Consider the following 19,946-nt stretch of genomic DNA (forward strand, 5'->3'; position numbering starts at 1 on the left):
AAATACTTTTAAGTGTTGCCTAAAATATTTTTTTAAAGTGATTTTGGTATTAAAAAATACAAAAAGCAACATTTAAAGGTACAGTTAAAAGAACTTACCTGTTCTGCTGACATGGAATCTTCACGTGTATAACTACACTTGCTTGCTGTTAGGCCTCGTACACACGATAGGTTAACCAGAGGACAACGGTCTGATGGACTGTTTTCATCGGTCAAAACGGATCGTGTGTGGGCCCCATAGGTTATTTAACCATCGGTTAAAAAAAAGCCAACTTGCTTTAAATTTAACCTATGGATTCCTAACCGATAGGTTTAAACCAATCGTTAGTAGGCACAACCACCGGTTAAAAATCCATGCATGCTCAGAATCAAGTCAACGCATGCTTGGAAGCATTGAACTTCGTTTTTTTTCAGCACGTCATTGTGTTTTACGTCACCGCGTTCTGACACGATCGGTTTTTTAACAGATGGTGTGTAGGCACGACGGACCATCAGTCAGCTTCATCGGTTAACCTATGACAACGGTCCTTCAGACTGTTCTCATCGGATGGACTGATCGTGTGTACGAGGCTTTAGACACTTCACCATCTGACACTTCTGGTTGTGTCAGATATCAGTATCTTTTTATGTGCTGCAATTGGAAATGTTAGGTGCTGAACATTTTACAAGCTACAAGAAGATTAAAATCGCCATTACTAGCACTGGTATTAATATTTGACTTTTAGAATGCTGCTTTTTTAATAAACAATATAAGATGGTCTAACTAAGGATCTAACTACATTCATTAATAGAATATGTTCATGATATTTATATTCACTCCCTTTTTTTTAAAATTTCTCTTTGTAGACCAATGATGCCTTAGGAGCCACTTGGAACTGGCTGTATTTTATTCCTCTCATTATAATAGGATCTTTCTTCGTGCTCAACTTAGTTCTTGGTGTTCTGTCCGGGTAAGTGGAAGACCGCCACCGGTCATACAGTGTTGTGAGTTTAACTCTGTTTCAATTTTCAGTATATCTAAGCATTTTCACTTTACACTGTGATACATAAGGCATTTTTATGACAAAATTTACATTTTAATTTTGCATTTTGAAAGACAAACTGTTCCTTAAAGTGGGTATTAAAGTGGTTCTAAAGGCGGAAGTTTTTTTGTTATCCTAATGCATTCTACGTGCAGCAGCAACCCCCCCTCCCCCCTTTGCCCCCCTAATACATACCTGAGCACCATCCTAATTCAGAGATGTTGCACGAGAGACTCAGCTGTCTGGAACTCTCCCTCCTGATTCGCTGAGACACACAGTGGGTGCCATTGGCTACCGCTGCTGTCAATCAAGTCAGTGAGCCAGTGAGGAGAGAGAAGGAGTGGGGGCCATGCTGCGGTTCAGTGTCTGAATTGACACACAGAGCAGCGGCTCGACTCAGGTGCACCCATAGCAAGCTGCTTGCTCTGTACAAAACCAACTGCACAGAGGAGTTAAGTATAACATTATACATATAAATATAATGTTTTTTATTGTTTTCCTGTGGCCGTGGTCAGGAAAAGCTAGTGTACATGTAGCCTTACTACTCCTCTGCAGCAAGTGCTGAAATCAGCAACCTGAGGGAGCAAAGATTTCTGACTCCAAGTCATGCTTGGGCCTAGTAACTTGAGTGCTAGGCCAGAAAACCATCACAGAGAAGAAGGTCATATGATCCTCCATACCCAAAAGTCCACAGGGGCTTGATTCATAGAGAGTTACGCCGGCGTATCTACTGATACGCTGTCGTAACTCTGAATCTACGCCGTCGTAAATTTAAGAGTATTCTGGAAACCAGATACGCTTAAATTAGGCTAAGATACGAGCGGCGTAAGTCTCCTACGCCGTCGTATTTTAGGGTGCATATTTATGCTGGCCGCTAGGTGGCGCTTCCGTCGTTTTCGGCATTGAATATGCAAATGACCTAGATACGCCGATTCACAAATGTACGTACGCCCGTCGCTATTTTTTTACGTCATTTACGTTAGGCTTTTTCGGCGTAAGGTTGCTCCTGCTATTATGATGCGTACGCAATGTTAAGTATGGACGTCGTTCCCGCGTAGAATTTTGAATTTTTTACGTCGTTTGCGTAAGTCGTTCGCGAATTCGGCTGGACGTAATTTACATTCACGTCGAAAGCAATGACGATTTGCGGCAGAATTTCGAGCATGCGCACTGGGATTCTTTCAGGAAAGGCGCATGCGCCGTTCGTAAAAAACGTGGGGTCACCATTAATTTAAATAAAACACGCCCACATCATCCCCATTTGAATTAGGCGGGCTTACGCCGGCCCACATACGTTACGCCAACGTAACTTAGGGCGCAAGTTCTTTATGAATATGGAAGTTGCGCCCTAATTTACGGCGGCGTAACGTATCGGAGATACGTTACGCCCGCACTCAATTACGCAGGGCTACCTGAATCTAGCCCCAGGTGTTTTTCCTGGCTACATAGGAACAAGAGGCTGCAAGGGAGGCCAGGTTAGGTGAGTATAAAGGGGTCAGGGAATGCCCTTTACAAAGACACCATCACTTTTCTTTACTTACCCTAATTTGGCCTCCTGTCAGCAATTATTTCATTATTCTTACAGGAATACATAACTGCATTTAGGTGATACTAAAGTCTTGTTTTTTGTGTTTTTCAAAATAACAAACATGTTATGCTTACCTGCTCTGTTGCAGTGGTTTTGCACAGAGCAGCCCAGATCCTCCTTTTCTTGGGGTCCCTCTTTGGTGATCCTGACCCCTCCCTCCTACCAAATTCCCCCACAGCAAGCAGCTTGGTATTTGGGCACCCGAGCCGAGCTGCAGCTCTGTGTGTCCATGTGTGCCCAGCCCCCCCTCTCTCCTCATAAAATGCATTAAGATAAAAAAAACTTTTGCTTTTACAACCACTTTAAATTCATGAAGTTGTGTTTATATACTGTATACTGAATTTATTACAGTTGTCTGTCTAGTGACTGCTTCCATATGTGCAAGTAAAATAAGTTGATGAGATGCTGACACCAGGGCTGCTGTTAGAAATCATAAGGCCCTGTACAGCCTACCTAACAGGCCCCCCCACCCCACCCCTCCCCTCCGATTCGAAATGGACTGACAACATCGTTTTATCAGTCCCCTTCCCTGCAATCTCAGCTGTACAGATCAATGAATAGGAAGTGCTCTGAGACTTCCTGCTCATTCACAAACTGAAGCATAGTAAATACAGTTTACTATGATTTAGTGATGAAGAGATGAAAGGACACAGGAGTGATTGGTACCGATTGCTCATTGTGTTCATTCAGGAAAGGAGAGGGACAGAAAATTACATATTTATTGGTTCCCTTCTCCACTCTCCATCCTGACAAATCCCCCTGTGTGCCTGTAGCAGCTGTTGGTAGAAGAGGAGGGAAGCCAGCAGTGCTGCGGGAACAATGAAGGGCCCAAACAGCAGATGGGAGCAGCGCATGTGCTAGAACCAATCTTGCAGTGCCGCTGGAAGTAGAAAGAGGGGGAGGAGCTGGCAGCACTGCAGGGGGAGGCAGAAGTTAATCAGTGTCTGCAATACGATAGTACAGCTGGCCTTCTTGCTCAGCAGGTCCCCCCTCCCCCTTTTGAAGTGATGGGACCCTGGCCCAGTACAGGAGGGCTGGTTGTACTGCCTTATCAGCAGTCCTGACTGCCACGCATCACACCCTGCCATATTTTTGTATCCAAATGCATATCAATATGTAAATACATATCAGAATTTAGCATGCTGGGATAAATGTATCTAAATGTTGCTACAATTTATTGTCAAGCTTATGAAGAACAGAGCCATTAAGGAAAGGCTTACAATTGGCAATATATAAATAGTACCATTCTCCAGCCTTGAGTGCATGTCTTTCTACTGTAAGTATGTATCACTCAATAACCTGGCTACTTTGCATTATAAAACCCCAGCAAGAAAACTGATTCCTGCATAGTGAAAAATCACTGCTTGAGGCTATGTTTTCAATGTTACATAATAGCTCTGTATTTCTGAATAATGCAACTCCATAATTTAAAGCAGTAAAAAGCACACATAACTAATTAAATGTGTATTAATCTTTGCAATAAGCCAAAATAAAAACAAACCAAAAACCCTGCTTCTTGTCATGTTCTACTTTTGTTTGCAGAGGTCATATAGAGTTAAGTTGCAAGTCTAGATGGTTGTTTTTGTGTATGTTTTGTAGGTTGTATTGTGGGTTGGTGTGTGCTAGTCCTTTATCACTGTGTGTCAGCAGCAAGCTGTGCCTGATTCTGAGTAACTGCGCTATCCTTGGCGTTTCAAAGTGTTCGGCTGGATACATGAAACGTTCAGTAAGGCTTCATGTACAAGGGATGTTGCTTAACCTCTCCTGAACGATTTTACTTGACAGCCAGAATCCGACATTTAAAAACGTATGTTTAGCCACGTTTACATGCCGCGTTTAGCAGCGTTTTGTCGCATTTTTCCACGTTTGCATTTAGGAGAGTTTAAAGCAGAGGTCTGCCCCCCAAATGAAATCCAGCAGCTATACATACTGCAGCTACTGGCTTTTAATAATAGGACACTTACCTGTCCTGGAGTTTCTATCAGCTGTCGGGTGCTGCCGCCGCCATTGTGGGTAAGGGAACCCGGCAGTGTAGCCTTACGGCTTCACGCCAGGAATCCTACTGCTCATGCGCAAGGTCCTGCTCCTCTCTCCTACTGGCCCGGGGACAGGGAGAGGAGGAGGAATCCCTGCAGGGACGTCATGGGCCACGGCGCTGACTCCCGGAATTGGAAACATGATACCTGTCATAGACAGGAATCATGTCCCCCACCGAAAGGTGGCAATTGTGGCACCAGGGGGAGGAGACAAATGAGCGGAAGTTTCACTTTTGATTTTTGTCTAACCCACCAGATGAGATTTGAGATGAGAAAAAATATATAATGTTTGGGGGTTCTAAGTAATTTTCTAGCAAAAACATTTTTTTTAACTTGTAAACACTGAGGGGCAGATCCACAAAGCGAGTACGCCGGCGTATCTACTGATACGCCGGTGTACTTTCAAATTTCCCGTGTCGTATCTTTGTTTTGAATCCTCAAAACAAGATACAACGGCATCTGGGTTAGATCCGACAGGCGTACGGCTTCGTACGCCTTCAGATCTAAGATGCAATTCTTCAGCGTCCGCTGGGTGGCGTTCCCGTCGTAATCTGCGTTGAGTATGCAAATTAGCTATTTCCGACGTTCCACGAACGTACGAGCGGCCGTCGCATTCTTTTACGTCGTCTCTAGTCGGCTTTTTCCGGCTTATAGTTAAAGCTGCTGTTTCATGGCGCATAGTTAAACCTGCTATGTTAAGTATGGCCGTCGTTCCCACATTTAATTTAAAAATTTTCTTTTCGTTTGCGTAAGTCGTCCGTGAAACGCGGGATGGACGTAATTTACATCCAAGTCAAAACAATGACGTCCTTGCGACGTCATTTCACGCAATGCACGGCGGGAAATTTAGGGACGGCGCTTGCGCCGTTCGTTCGGCGCGGGGACGCGCTTCATTTAAATGAAACACGCCCCCTACCCGCCCAACTTGAATTCTGCGCCTTACGCCGTGAGAGATAGACTACGCCGCCGTAACTTACGGCGCAAAATCTTTAAGGATTCGAACCAAACTGCAGTAAGGTACGGAGGCGTAGCGTATCTCAGATACGGTGCGCCGGGGCAGATCTTTGTGGATCTGCCCCAGAGTCTGAAAAATGGTCTCTGCCCTAAAAGTGGATGTACATGCACTCTCATCCTTTCTAAACTACTGCCATAGTGCTGATCTATAAGGATATAGATGCCTCCTGCATGTATCCTTACCTGTCAAATGTCTCTCCTCTGTCTGTTATGAGATCTGAAAAACTGCAGATTCTGTGGGTGGATCTATTGTCTTGAGCTTGGTGGGTGAAGTCGTGATGTCAGTAGACTCTCCGCCCACCTCTACACTCCCCATGTCAACATGCATTTTTTTCTGTGTATTTTTTATTTTGGTGATGATCACTAACATCCAGTCAAAATCCAGAAAAGTAACCACATGACTTCAGAAAAGGAGTGGGGGTGGGAATTAAAAAATAATGCCTGTCTCCAGGCTAGTGCATGAGATATGTAAATAACCTGTCACTCACAGCAAGGGGGCGGAACGGACCAAGGTTTTTCTCTGTAAGTCCGTTTTATTTCACTGAACAGAGCTGGATTAGCTGTGTGGCAAGACTGGGCACAGATGGTAGGAAATCTTATACTGTACATTGTGACTTCAAAAAATAAGAAATAACATTTCAGGTTTACATTCACTTTAAGTGGTTAAAGAAAAGGTATTTTTAGAGAAGCACTTTAAAGACATTTTAATATTGTTATATATGATATTTTAATTATGACTGTAGTTTCAATTATTTGAAATAAGTATACTGCACGTTGTGGTTTAAGAGCACTGTACAGTATATTGTAAGATCTAATTAGGAGATTGACATTCCCACAATAGTTGGTTGCCTAGCAGATTTCAGGGAATGATTTCTCTTTACTGGAGTTCAGCCGTTCAGATGGCGGGGGAGGTAAGTAATTAAACTTTTCTTTTACAGACATAGATTTTCTGGGGATACTTGGTCTTCACTGATCCTCAGTAAGTTTATAGGTTTTACATTTGTGGGTATGATTTTTTTTTTCATGCACTTCCACTGAAGGCTATAGAGCAGTGATGGCGAACCTTGGTACCCCGGAAGTTTAGGAACTACATTTCCCATGATGCTCATGCACTCTGCAGTGTAGTGGAGCATCATGGGAAAGGTAGTTCCAAAACATCTGGGGTGACAAGGTTTGCCATCACTGCTATAGGGGAAAAACCATGCATTGTCACTCAAAATAAGGAGCCTGTTTCTTTCCAAAATGCATGGAAGAGAAATGCACAGGTGTCAATGAGACCCATAGAAAATAATGGTAATCCCCATGTAGTGCACATTGCCAGGGCTGTCTTAATGAGAGGGCACACCTGGGCACTGCCCAGGAGCCCGAGCTACATGGGGGGCCCCTGCACTTTCCCCAAAGCAGCTGGTCCTTGAGTCCACGCTGCCCGGGGTCAGAGTGCTGGGAGGATATCTGGGGTGTTGAGGGGTCAAAGTGCTGGGGGGATACCTTAGGGTGTAGAGGGGTCAGAGTGTTGGGGAATATCTAGGGCATAGAGGGGCCATAGTGCTGGGGAGGCATCAATCTAGCAGATATATTGTATGCACCGGACAGCTTTGTTACTTTATGTATGTGGAATTTTCCCACTTTTCTGCTTGTCTGCAGGGGTAGGCGTTGGTTTGTAGTGCACCACTCCCCCATCAAAATATTAAGCTCCAGCCAGAGTAGTGTGAACGCAGCATTTGCCTTGCTTGGCTGCTGACATTCAATTCAGTACACCCCTAAGTGAAAATGTGCAAAATGGGCCCAAAGTATTATATTTTGTGTGGCCAACATTATTTTCCCGCACTTCCTTAAAGCGGTTGTATACCCACACTTCGGGAAAAAAAAAAACTGTAAGACATAATGAGTTAGTATGGAATACTGCCCTGCAGCCCAGCCTCCAGGGGAGGGGATCGTGCTCTGCTTCAGTATGTCACAGTACATGTTGGCATTCATGGTTCCCTCAATGAACTGTAGTTTCCCAGTGTCGGCAGCACTCATGCAGCCCCAGACCATGACACTTCCACCACCATGCTTGACTGTAGGCAAGACTAACCTGTCTTTGTACTCCTCACCTGGTTCGTCACCACACACGCTTGACACCATCTGAACCGAATACGTTTATCTAGGTCTCATTAGACCATAGGACATGGTTCCAGTAATCCATGTCGTTAGTCTGCTTGTCTTTAGCAAACTGTTTGCAGGCTTACTTGTGCATCATCTTAAGAAGAGGCTTCCTTTTGGGATGACAGCCATACAGACCAATTTGATGCAGTGTGCGGCGTATGGTCTTAGCACTGACGGGCTAACCCCCACCTCTTCGACCTCTGCAGCAATGCTGGCAGCACTCATACATCTATTTCCCGAAGACAACCTCTGGATATGACGCTGACAAAGTCACCCAACTTCTTTGCTTGACCATGGCGAGGCCTGTTCTGAATGGAACTTGTCCTGTTAAAGTGCTGTATGGTCTTGACCACCATGTTGCAGCTCAGTTTCAGGGTCTTGGCAATCCTCTTATAGCCTAGGCCATCTTTATGTAGAGCAACAATTCTTTTTTTAACATCTTTAGAAAAATGTTTTGCCATGAGGTGCCATGTTGAACTTCCAGTGACCAGTATGAGAGAGTGAGAGCAATAACACCAAATTTAACACACCTGCTCCCCATTCACACTCGAGACCTTGTAACACTAATGAGTCACATGACACCAGGGAGGGAAAATGGCTAATTGGGTCTAATTTGGAAATTTTCACTTAGGGGTGTACTCACTTTTGTTGTCAGCGGTTCAGACATCAATGGCTGTGTGTTGAGTTATTTTGAGGGGATAGCAAATTTACACTGTTATACAAGCTGTACACTCACTACTTTTTTATTTTTTTAATACTCTTTATTTTATTTCAAAAAGATATATATTTTACAACATCTAAATGTATTCCAAAAATGTCCAACAAACTTCTTACATGTTGTCAACATGTGTATATATATATATATAAATATAGTCTATTAGCTAGATTCAGATAGACTGGCTAAATTTTGAGGCGGCGTAGCGTATCGCATATACGCTACGCCGCCGTAAGTCAGAGAGGCAAGTGCTGTATTCACAAAGCACTTGCCTCCTAAGTTACGGCGGCATAGCGTAAATGGGCCGGCCTAAGCGGGCCTAATTCAAATGGGGAACAGGGGGGCTTGTTTTATGTAAATGATTCGTGACCTGACGTGATTGACGTTTTTTACGAACGGCGCATGCGCCATCCGTGGACATATCCCAGTGTGCATTGCTCCAAAGTACGCCGCAAGGACGTATTGGTTTTGACGTGAACGTAAATTACGTCCAGCCCCAGTCACGGACGACTTACGCAAACAACATAAAAATTTCAAAATTTGACGCGAGAACGACGTCCATACTTAACATTGGCTAGGCCAGCTTTTTGTTCGACTAACTTTACGCTGGAAAAAGCCTTACGTAAACAATGTAAAAAAATGCGCCGGGCGCACGTACGTTTCTGAATCGGCGTATCTAGCTCTTTTGCATATTCTATGCCAAAATCAACGGAAGCACCACCTAGCGGCCAGCGTAAATATGCACCCTAAGATACGACGGCGTAGATTCAGAGTTACGACGGTGTATCTACTGATACGCCGGCGTAAACGTCTCTGAATCTAGCTATATGTCTTTTACATTTCATACATACAGTACAGTTTCCCTTCTAAATGTTGTTTTTCTTTGTTTTCTTTGTCTGAATTTCTCACGTCCTGTTTCTCCTCAGTAAGCTGTTCAGTAAGCTGTTCTGGCTGACTAACCACCGCTCGGATGATGGTGGAAAGCTTACTGAGGAGAAACAGGAAGTGAGAAATTCAGACAAAGAAAAAAAAACATTTAGAAGGGAAATTGAAGGAAAAGGTAAGTGAACCAACAATGCACTAGCCTTACCTATTTAGAAAAACCTATTTAGAAAATAAAAAACGAACCTTTACAACCCTTTTAACTGTTTTCCTCTATTGGTTTACCGAAGGTGGTTTCACCTGCATTCACCTAATCGCTATTTGCTTCCATGACAAAAATAATGTTTCCTGCAGTAAGATTTTAATATATCTAGGCCATATCTCGTCTTCCTATAGTCCCAACAGGCATACCTCCACATGACATCGCTGAGAGCCTGAGCCAGTTGTCGTTCCAGTCTTTTGGGCGGATCCAGACCATATTGGTCGGGATCTTTTCAGAGACTGGACTGGTTCTGTGATGTCATCACAGGAACGGGTCACAGGAGTGTAGAACAAACTGCACTCCTGTGACCCATAGGAGAAGTATGGACAAAAATGAAGGCCTCTTGAGCCCCTTAGGGAAAGAGAGCCTTGACTGATGGGGGCATGGCCAGGTACTGGACAAGGCGGTGGTCACGGAAGGATTGGTTAGTTGGGGGGATGGGTTGGGCCTGAGCTCAGATAAAAGGGATCGCCCCAGGGAATTCTGGGTCTTTTTGGCCATACTTCTTCTTTAAATAATTGCAATATACCAGCTATGCCTGTGGATTGTATCATGTTCTTCTCTGTTATATTATTTACTAGAGTGTTCTACTTAACAGAGTATCTAGAACTTGCTCATCCCAGTTTTATTCATTTGACTGGGTTTCCATGGCAACAGCAAAAGCTCCAGAATAAGTAAATAGCTTATTGTTTGTGCTGCAGTGTTAGTTTTGGGTGGGGGAGGAGGACTTGGTCTAATGGGTTAGTGCTAACTAGACATCAGTTCTCACCCTTTAAGAAATTTGCAGTGTCCATGGGGACTCAGCGCCATACCGAAATATTGCTTAGACGCGTTCTGCCCTTAAATAATGAGGCAGGACATACAAGTCTTTGTATTCTTTGCTTCAGGGCTAGTGGTGCCTTAGAAAGAATTGTGTAAATGCCAATTTATTTACAATGTACTGAGAAGTACACTGCAGTATTTTCTGTAAAAAAAAAGGTATTATACATTCTACTTTTGCCTTTGCATCATCCCAAGTCCTTTATCAGTATATTGATCATGGATGCTAAGGAAAGTGTTCCTAATGGTAGACTGTAATGTAGTTCCTTATTTTATCACAATGGCAGGGTTCATCCTTTTAGGTCTATTGTTATTTTATTGTTATATTACTATGTAATATACCTCCCAACCTACGGTATTTACCTTATAAATATGCTGAGCATGCATTTGTGTGGACTTACTGGACTTAGGTTGCAATACGTGTCGTTTTTAAAGTACTTGTGGATGGCGCCACAGCAAGGAGAAGAAAGTATATTACAAGCACACCTCAATCTTCTCACAGTAATTCTGCCTTTATTGCCAATTAGGGTAGCACCCTCCTAGTTAGGTGCTAGTGAGATAAGTAATGCCGCATACACACGATCTGATTTTCCGTTGGAAAAACCTTGGATGTTTTTTCCGACGGAATTCCGGTTAAGCTTGGCTTGCATACACATGGTCACACAAAAGTTCTCGGAACTTTCGACCGCGAAGAATGCGGTAACGTACAATACTACAACGAGCCGCGAAAATTAAGTTCAATGCTCCTGAGCATGCATCAAATTGTTTCCGAGCATGCGTCGGAATTTTGCGCATCGGAATTGCTACAGAGGTTCATATTTTCCGATAGGAATCTTTTCCATTGGAAAATTTGAGAACCAGCACTCAATCTTTTGTTGGCGGAAATTCCGACAGCAGAAGTTTGATGGAGCATACACACGGTCGGAATTTCCATTCAAAAGCTCAAACCGGACTTTTGCTGTCGGAATTTCCGATCGTGTGTATGGGGCAAAATAGATCAATGTAGTTGTTTTTGGGCTCTATTGTAGTCAGTAGAGATTGTGGGTTGCTTTTGTGTACTCTGGGTTCTGCAGATGCACTCTTGCCTGTCTCCCCCTGTCTTTCCAGAAAGCTCTGGAACATAGTAGGTGGAGAGGGTAGAGTCTGAGATGGCCCTGGATACAGCCTCAGCCAATCCCTGGTTAAGTGCATTACCAGCAGAGGGCTGATATTGGTACATATGGGCTGGAGCAGAGAGTAGCAGGGCCCTTTGCGTGCTGGAGAGTGACCTAGCCTGGATGTGTTGTTAAACCTTCTAAGGCTCTGAGAAGCTTTAAGAAGTCCTGGATGATTCTAGCTCAACAATCACCTCAAAGGAACACCCAGCAACATCCAAAGAGGATCTTTCTGGGATGCTTTTGTGCCAGTGTCACCTAAAGCAGGAGTAAGGCATTCAGATAGAGTTGCCACCTCATCCCTTTAAACCCAAACACATATGAAATACACGGGTTCTGAGGCTATTTTAATGCAGATTAGGCACCAAGTGAGTTTAATGACCACCTTAATCAGCCACAGAACCTGTGTAATTAATATGTGTTCAGTTTTAAAGGGGTGAGGTGGCAACCCTACCTTCAGATTGCCTGTGACATAGTGAGTAGGCTTAGGAGAAATCTTGGGAGAGAGACTGTTGCCTTTGCACCTCTATTTCTAGAGGGACTGTTCCAGACCTGATGCCAGGTTTGTGTCCATAGTGTAAGTCCTGTGCTCTGCTTTATATCAGTTAACCATTGCAAGATAGTGTACTCATTCAAGTTGCTGGTTCTGGGTACCCCAAAGTCTTTTCCCAATCCCTATCCCAGCTCTACAAAGCAAATAAAAAACACAAAAGAAATGATCTGCCTGATTAATGTGTGAGGACTGAGTGGGACTTGATGCACCTGACTGAAAAAACCCCATGCCTAGCTGTTTGCACCATCAAGGTATCAGAACATGGGTTAACATCAGAGCCATCAAAGAGGGTTCACACAGGGGTGACTCGTCAGGTGACTCAGCTGCCTGACAAGTCGCACTCCGCTCTGTTCAATGGAACCCTTCTAATATGAGCGACTCAAGTCGCTCCGACTTAGAAAAAGGTTCTTGCACGACTTTGGGGGCGACTCGGGGCAACTTGCATTGACTTCAATACAGAAGTCATTTTGCAAGTCGCCTCTGAAGTCGTCTTGAGATCGCTTTGCCGAGTCGCCCCCAAAATCGTGCCGCCCCTGTGTGAACCGGATATAAGTGTACAGTACAAGTACAAATTTTGAAACAAGATGTCACTCTGCTGGCTGAAGGAACCCTTTGGTGATTCTAAAATGTTGCATGTTCCCTATAAGACATGCTGAAAATTTGTCAATAAAGACCTTTTTTTTTGCATTAAGATTGAGGTGTGCTGGTAACACAAGTCAAAGGGATGTTCCAATCAAACAACAAAATACAAAACTGCAATACATACATGAGAGGTGTTTTACCTGCCAATGCATTTGCAGTTTTTCCTGTTGGTTCTGTGATTCATTGACATTCTTCAGTCAGGAAGATGAGACCACTATTTTGTGTTTGGTTATGTGGCTTCCTTTGTCACCTGTCTGCTCAATGGGCAAAAAATCAGCAGTGTGGTAATGCAGAAACCTTCAAAGATGAAATTATAAATATGGATTTGTCTGCCTGGCTATGCAGAGATAAGTGGTGGGTAAAACAGTCATGTACAGTAGTTTAGTTTCTGAAGTTGCACTTTAATTAGTGCTTTAGATATGGCTGCCATCTGCTTGATTTAATTTAACTGTAGCCTGTTTACCTCAAAGAACCCATGTTATCGTGTGACATTTATTTTTTCCACTTTTCTGCCCTAGAACAGAGGATTAATGCTCAATTTATTCAGTATTAATTAACACCTCTGTTTGCAGTGAATTTGCCAAAGAGAGGGAGCGTGTGGAGAACAGGAGGGCCTTCATGAAGTTGCGCAGGCAGCAGCAGATTGAAAGGGAACTGAATGGATATCGAGCATGGATAGATAAAGCTGGTGAGTGAATATCTCCGCACTTATCTTTTAAGCCTTCTTAGTAATGACAAAGGCTCTTCACAACTCATTTCATCTTCAGATTCTCATAAAATCATTTGGACAAGAGAAAATGTTAAAGGACCATTAACCCTGCAACTCAACTTGCTATATTTAAAGAGCAAAGTAAACCATTTATTGCTATGTCTAGTATGTAAAAGTTTCTGTAGCTGTACAGATGCTTAAAAAGAATGTCTGATAGTTAAGCTTAAAGTGTATGTCTAAGCAAAAAAAAAACATGTACAGTAAATCTCTGTAATATATGCACATTTGCTTATGATTTAACTCTTTATAAATGCTACAAGTACAGAAAACCCATTGGTCTGCCATGTTGTGAGCTGACACAGTGGGGTTGATTTACCAAAGGGAAATCCACTCTGCACTACAAGTGCACTTGGAAGTGCAGTCGCTATAGATCTGAGGGGAAGCTCTAAAATGAGGGGAAGCTCTGACGATTTTATCATCCAATCATGTGCAAGCTAAAATGCTGTTTTTTATTTTCCTTGCATGTCCCCCTCAGATCTACTGTGACTGAACTTCCAAGTTCACTTGTAGTGCAAAGTGGATTTGCCTTTAGTAAATCAACCCCAGTGTATTCCCCTATTCAGCCCTGACTGCCTTCTGAGTGCCCCATCAGTATTGCATGCTTTTTCCCCGGATATAGCCAAAAGAGGGTTTTTTTTATTTATTTTTTGGTGCCAATATAGGCTCTCTTACACAAATGTCTTATAGTAAGTATGACCCCGTGCGAAGCATTGGAGGACAACAACTTGCTGGTGAGTGACGTTTTTAAGCAGTTATCTGCGTTTATCAATGTTTTTCAGCGCTTATCAGCATTAGAGCGCTTTTTCAGCTGAAAAACGTCTCTCAGAACCCACTAGTTTTGGGGGTTTTTTTGCTGCTCAAAAACGCCACTGCCCAAAACTGCTGATAACAGCCTATGTGTGCATGGACACATAGGATAATATGATGGAGTGTTTAATGACGAAAAAAACGTCTACTGCCAAAGACAGCTGCTGTAAAAACGTAAAAAAATGTCCAGTGTACTTGAGGCCTAAAACCTGGAAGCTGACTGGTTTCTCTGCAGAGCTGCACCAGACTTTGCATGCTCCAGTTTTAGTACACCCCCCCCCCCCCCTATGTCTGGAATTTATGTGGAATATTTGTATACATGTTCCAGGTTAGTGACCCAAAAATGTGTAAATCTGGAAAGTCAGTTTAACAGCCAGGCAACTCAAACTTTTAGAAGGTTGCCATCAATGGCTGCTTTCATATGTCTCTCAGAAAAGATTTAAAGCATCCGTTCCCAACCTGGGTTTCGTTGAACCTTTGGGTTCCTCAAGAGGTTCCTTGAGCTGTGGCTTGCATAGTTCTGGAGCCAACACCAATTGACATGACACCAATGGGGCTCATTCTGACCATCAATACAGGGGGAATTTTTCCCACTGAAGCCCGATGAGTTGTTTCTATCAAAGGTTCCCTGAGACCGGATATTGTTTTTAAGGGTTGCTCTGGGGTAAAAAGGTTGAGAGGACTGGTTTAAAATGTCTTTCAATTCAGGTTCAGTTCAGGTTCAAAAATATCTAATCCATTTTTCATTTTTATTTTTGGATGACATGGTTAGAACCCCTGTCAGGTTTTTAATTGCTTTCTGTGTCCCCCACCAGGAAGATTCACTTTGTCTTTGTCCTGGTGACAATTTTTACTGGGACTGAAAGTAAGGGAAAGACCAAAATTTTTAGTCATCAGAGCAGGAAAAGAAAATCATTCAATGAGGACATATGTTGCAGAGGCAACTGCCTAACAGGGTGTTTCCATCATTTTTCATTCCTGCTGTGTCCGCAGGACAGGAAGTGAAGAGAAGTCTCCACAATGCCACACGGATGGCAAAAAAAGTATAATAGTTATGTTTTATCTATTGCCTACCCTCTCTACCATTCCCTACCCTATCTAAAAAAAGTTTTAGATTTTGCTATATTTTAAGGTCCTAGATTTTTCTATAATATCAAATGAGCCAAGGATTTAGCAGCTAGGGGGTAATTCCATCAATGGCTGTAATACATGACCATAGTTAAATCAAGTGCAGAGGTCTAACTGACAAACATAAACTGGGGAATGTCTCAGTCTACTTGCATCCACATAAAAATTAAATGTAAACCCTTTAAAGAGTGTATGATCCAGCCTTTTTTTTTTGCGGCAATAAACGTTTCTGTTTAAGTTCTTTACACTTCAATTTCCATGTTTTTTGTTATACAGAGGAAGTGATGCTAGCAGAAGAAAATAAGAATTCTGGCACCTCAGCTTTAGAAGGTAAGATGGGTCATTGTTTTGTAGGTTGCTTAGTCACCCAGCCCCATAAAGCATTTAACATTTCTGTACATAATGTTCAATTGAAAATATTTTTCTGGAGAGAACAGGCTGACTTGTTCCTTGTGTCCTGTACTTGCAGTTCTCAGAAGAGCAACAATTAAGAGGAGTAGAACAGAAACCTTGAACCGGGAGTCAAATGAGGACCACTGTGTTGATATATCCTCGGTTGGTGAGTTGTCCCTCTCTTTTTTTAATGTAAAGGTATCCTCCAAGAAACATTTTGTGGTTGCTTTTTCCAATTTGACCTTTCTGTGTAGTTCCGAGAATAGAATAGGGTCTATTTTTGTGATACCTGGTAACTTCAGTTTTAATTGACTCTTTGTGGGTGTTGAGACAATAAGCTTTCTATGTAAAAAAATAAATAACAATAGAGTCTACAAATCTGGTATTATGGTGGAACCATGGAACCAATCCTTATAGAAACACTTAAAAAGTGTTTTTATTGAATCTTTTAACATTGTGATTAGTATCATAATGAAATACCTTAAGAGTGCTTTCACACTGAAATTACCCAGGCGTCAGCGGTAAAGCACCGCTAGTTTTTGCGGCGCTTTTCGGCCGCTAGCGGGGCTAGCGACTGAAAAAGGGTTAAAAGCGCCCGCAAAGGGCTGCTATAGCGGCGATTTGCCGGCGGTCCGGCAGCACTGCCCATTGATTTCAATGGGCAGGGGCGCTTTAGGAGCGGTGTATTCACCGCTCCTAAAGCGCTTCAAAGAAGCTGCTGGCAGGACTTTTTTTGATGCCCTGCCAACGCAGCCTGAGTGCATTCACACTTGGATTGCAGCTGACTAAAGCGCCTGAAAAAAAGCCTCCAGGGTGAAAGGGGTCTTAAGGAGTTCTATGGTCACAGCTTACACTAACATCAGCATTGTAATAGCAATACAAACTATATGTATATATATATATATATATATATATATATATATATATATATATATATATACATTTATATATATATATGTGCGTGTGTTTTTTTTTTTTTTTTAATCAAGCAGTTTTTATTAAGCTTTTGCAATTTTCCAACAGCTAAGTAGACAAAAGAAAACAAATAAGCAGAGTACAGTCTGTTCCGGTTCACAAGCCAAGAATAGCCACAACCAGCAGAAATGTATAATGGATGGCATTATAAGTGATACACCCTGATAGGCCGAAAAGAAAGATGGCATAGGGGACAGCAAACGGTAGATACATGGTATGCACAGTAGAGCAGTAACGCCGTCAATGGAACAGGCTGAAAAGATTTGAGGTGGGTGGAGCCAATTCTGAGGATAGCCAAGGGGACACATTTAAAAAAAAACAGGCAACCCCTATGTTGATAGGATTTCTTTCCCCTTTCTAAGATGGCATTTACTGTATTACACCATTGCAAAAAAGTTGAAGGGCTAGGTGACAGCCATCTTTGAGCAATTCACTTTCGAGCAGGAAACAATAAGTAGATTAGTAGTAATTTCTCTCTAAAAAAATTTAACAATCCAATAGAAGATTACTTGAAAAATCTCCTTCATGGTCTGATTGCTGCCTGTCTGCTGGTCATTACTTTCTACAACTTCCTAGATTCCTGCATACTTTGCAACTTCTCTTCTGCTGTTTACTTTCAACTTCTAAGGACTAAATATCCCATGGTACTTTGCTGCCTGCCTGCAAGCAGTGATTCCTTTACTGACTTCACCTCCTGAAACTCCTCTTCTCAGCACCTCTCTAGCTTAGAAGACAGGTTCTGTAAAGTCTGTAAAATGCCTATTAACAAGACATAGATAATACATGTCAAAGAATTCAAGGAATCAAATGTGTACGGATCTTCACAAAGCACGTTTACAAACTTCAAGATCGTTCAGATTAATAGGAGTAGCCTAGAAATAACTGAAATACAATGTAGAAATTATATGATTTTACATTTTTACCATAGATGTGTCTGATTCTAACAATTTAGGATTATGAAGTTAACTAAGCTCTTTTTGTCTTTTGCAGGCACTCCCCTTGCCAGAGATAGTATCAAGAGCAACAAAATGGATGGTGCATCTTATTTCCGCCACAAAGAACGACTATTACGTATTTCTGTACGGCACCTGATTAAATCCCAGGTCTTTTATTGGCTGGTCTTGGGAGTAGTAGCATTAAACACAGCCTGCGTGGCCATTGTCCATCATAACCAGTTTCAATGGCTCTCAAATATCCTGTGTAAGTATGCTCTCAAACCAGAACTTCAACCAAAACAAATTTCTCTTCAAATCCTGCCCACAAGACAAAATAGGAAGTATCCCCACAATTAGGTGAAATTTCAACTTTTCACTTGAAAAGGTTTCTCCTGTGGGCTTTTCCCTCTACTTCTGTTCTTGGCAAACACAGACTTGAACTGTATCTAAGGTTAAGAAAAAAAGTTTTAGGCAGGGTTCTATATAACTCAAGAAAGTCCAGATAGAAGCTGCACTGCTCACAGTACCTTTTAATAATGGTTGCTCGAAGTGAATGCCATGGATGGTGCTGTGCCAGAACCAGATACAATGATACAAATTCACTAGCACTCCAATCTAACACATTTCCTATATATATATATATATATATATATATATATATATATATATATATATATATATATATATACTGTATATATATTCTCTTGAAACCCATAGAAGCCTGTGTAATGCCCTCTTTTTCAAGGTAAAATCTGTTTCCTTGGTACTTCATTGCCCCTGCATCATTATACTGGTCCTCGTTATTTCTTCTTCTCCATATGGCATATTGTCATCCTTGATAGCCATCTCCAATTCAATCTGTATGAGCCATTCAATCTTGATGCTAATGTCCTTAGCCACAAAAAGGCAGTCCTCACTAGAAAATCGACTTACAAAAATCAAATAGGCTGTTCACTTTGCAAGGAATTTTCATGTTTTCACATTAGCCGTTTTGTCATTGCCGCCTATTTCTGGCAACGGCACTGTCCGTAGTTCCTGCACTACTTTTGGCAACTTCGGGGGGGGGGGGTGTTTGAATAGACATCTGTGTACGAAACAGCACAGATGTCTGTTAAATTGCCCCCGAATTCAGACTGAAATGCCGGTTTGAAATTGTGGGAGTTCAGCTGAACTCCCACGATTTCAACCCAGCCTTCAGTGAGAAGGTGGACTCAAGGAAATTTGCCCTTAGCTTGTTGGATCTAGAGTAGAAGGAAAGTATTACTAACAGAACTAAGCCAATATAGTTTATTTACTAATTGATTGGAGAGTGCTTGGTTTGTAAAGTACTGTATATGTTCCCTTAGCTTGCTTTGTAAGATAAATCTGTGTCCTTTTCAATAATGCAGTCATGCATGTGCACAATTTCTATCTTGTCCTTTTCCATTGCCTGGAACATGGTTGGGTATCAAAATGAACATAATCATTCTTATTTTTACTTTTTAATTTACCTTTAATATGATTGGTTATTCAAATCTTGTTTTTTTTTTTTACTTTGTGATTGAATTTTCAATTAATTTACTTTGCCTTGAACATGAATGGTTATTCAAAATGAACATAGCCAATGGGTTTTTATACTTTTTACTTTGCCTGGAACATGAATGGGTATTCAATGTGAACAGTTTGTATGTTTATATTATGTTTATTTATGGGAACAAAGTTCCTTCATGTGTAAACCAAGTGTTTCAGAAATTCTACCAATTGAATTGTACCTCTGTCTCTGTTATATATCCAGTGATCCAAAAGAATAGTAATAACAGGCAACACTTGCATATGTGGATTGACGTTGAATTACTGTTTTCTAGCTGTGCTTAATAAAATGCATATTTTCTTTGCTGTTTTTCAGACTATGCAGAATTTTTGTTTCTTGGATTATTTTTGGTGGAGATGTCTTTCAAAATGTATGGCATGGGTCCAAGACTCTACTTTCACTCCTCCTTCAACTGTTTCGACTGTGGGGTGAGAAAGGATATGGTCTTCTGAATTCTTCAATACCTGATTGATAAAACAAAGTGAAAGAAAGCTATAGACATATGAACAAATATATAATATGAATATGTTTAGCA

General features: G+C 41.9%; 1 protein-coding gene across 5 annotated transcripts in view; it reads left to right on the forward strand.

Moving 5' to 3' along the window:
• The window catches only part of CACNA1E (calcium voltage-gated channel subunit alpha1 E), a 265,360-nt gene that overhangs the window by 118,168 nt on the left and 127,246 nt on the right, over positions 1-19,946 (forward strand). For all 5 annotated transcript variants that reach the window (XM_040360246.1, XM_040360249.1, XM_040360245.1 and 2 more), the window contains exons 6-11: positions 846-949; positions 13,407-13,522; positions 15,815-15,868; positions 16,008-16,097; positions 17,897-18,106; positions 19,727-19,839. In XM_040360246.1, coding sequence (XP_040216180.1) covers positions 846-949; positions 13,407-13,522; positions 15,815-15,868; positions 16,008-16,097; positions 17,897-18,106; positions 19,727-19,839 — 687 coding nt within the window. The remainder of the gene's footprint in view (positions 1-845; positions 950-13,406; positions 13,523-15,814; positions 15,869-16,007; positions 16,098-17,896; positions 18,107-19,726; positions 19,840-19,946) is intronic.

Source organism: Rana temporaria, chromosome 7 (genome assembly GCF_905171775.1).
Source record: "Rana temporaria chromosome 7, aRanTem1.1, whole genome shotgun sequence".
In the NCBI taxonomy this organism is placed as follows: domain Eukaryota; kingdom Metazoa; phylum Chordata; class Amphibia; order Anura; family Ranidae; genus Rana; species Rana temporaria.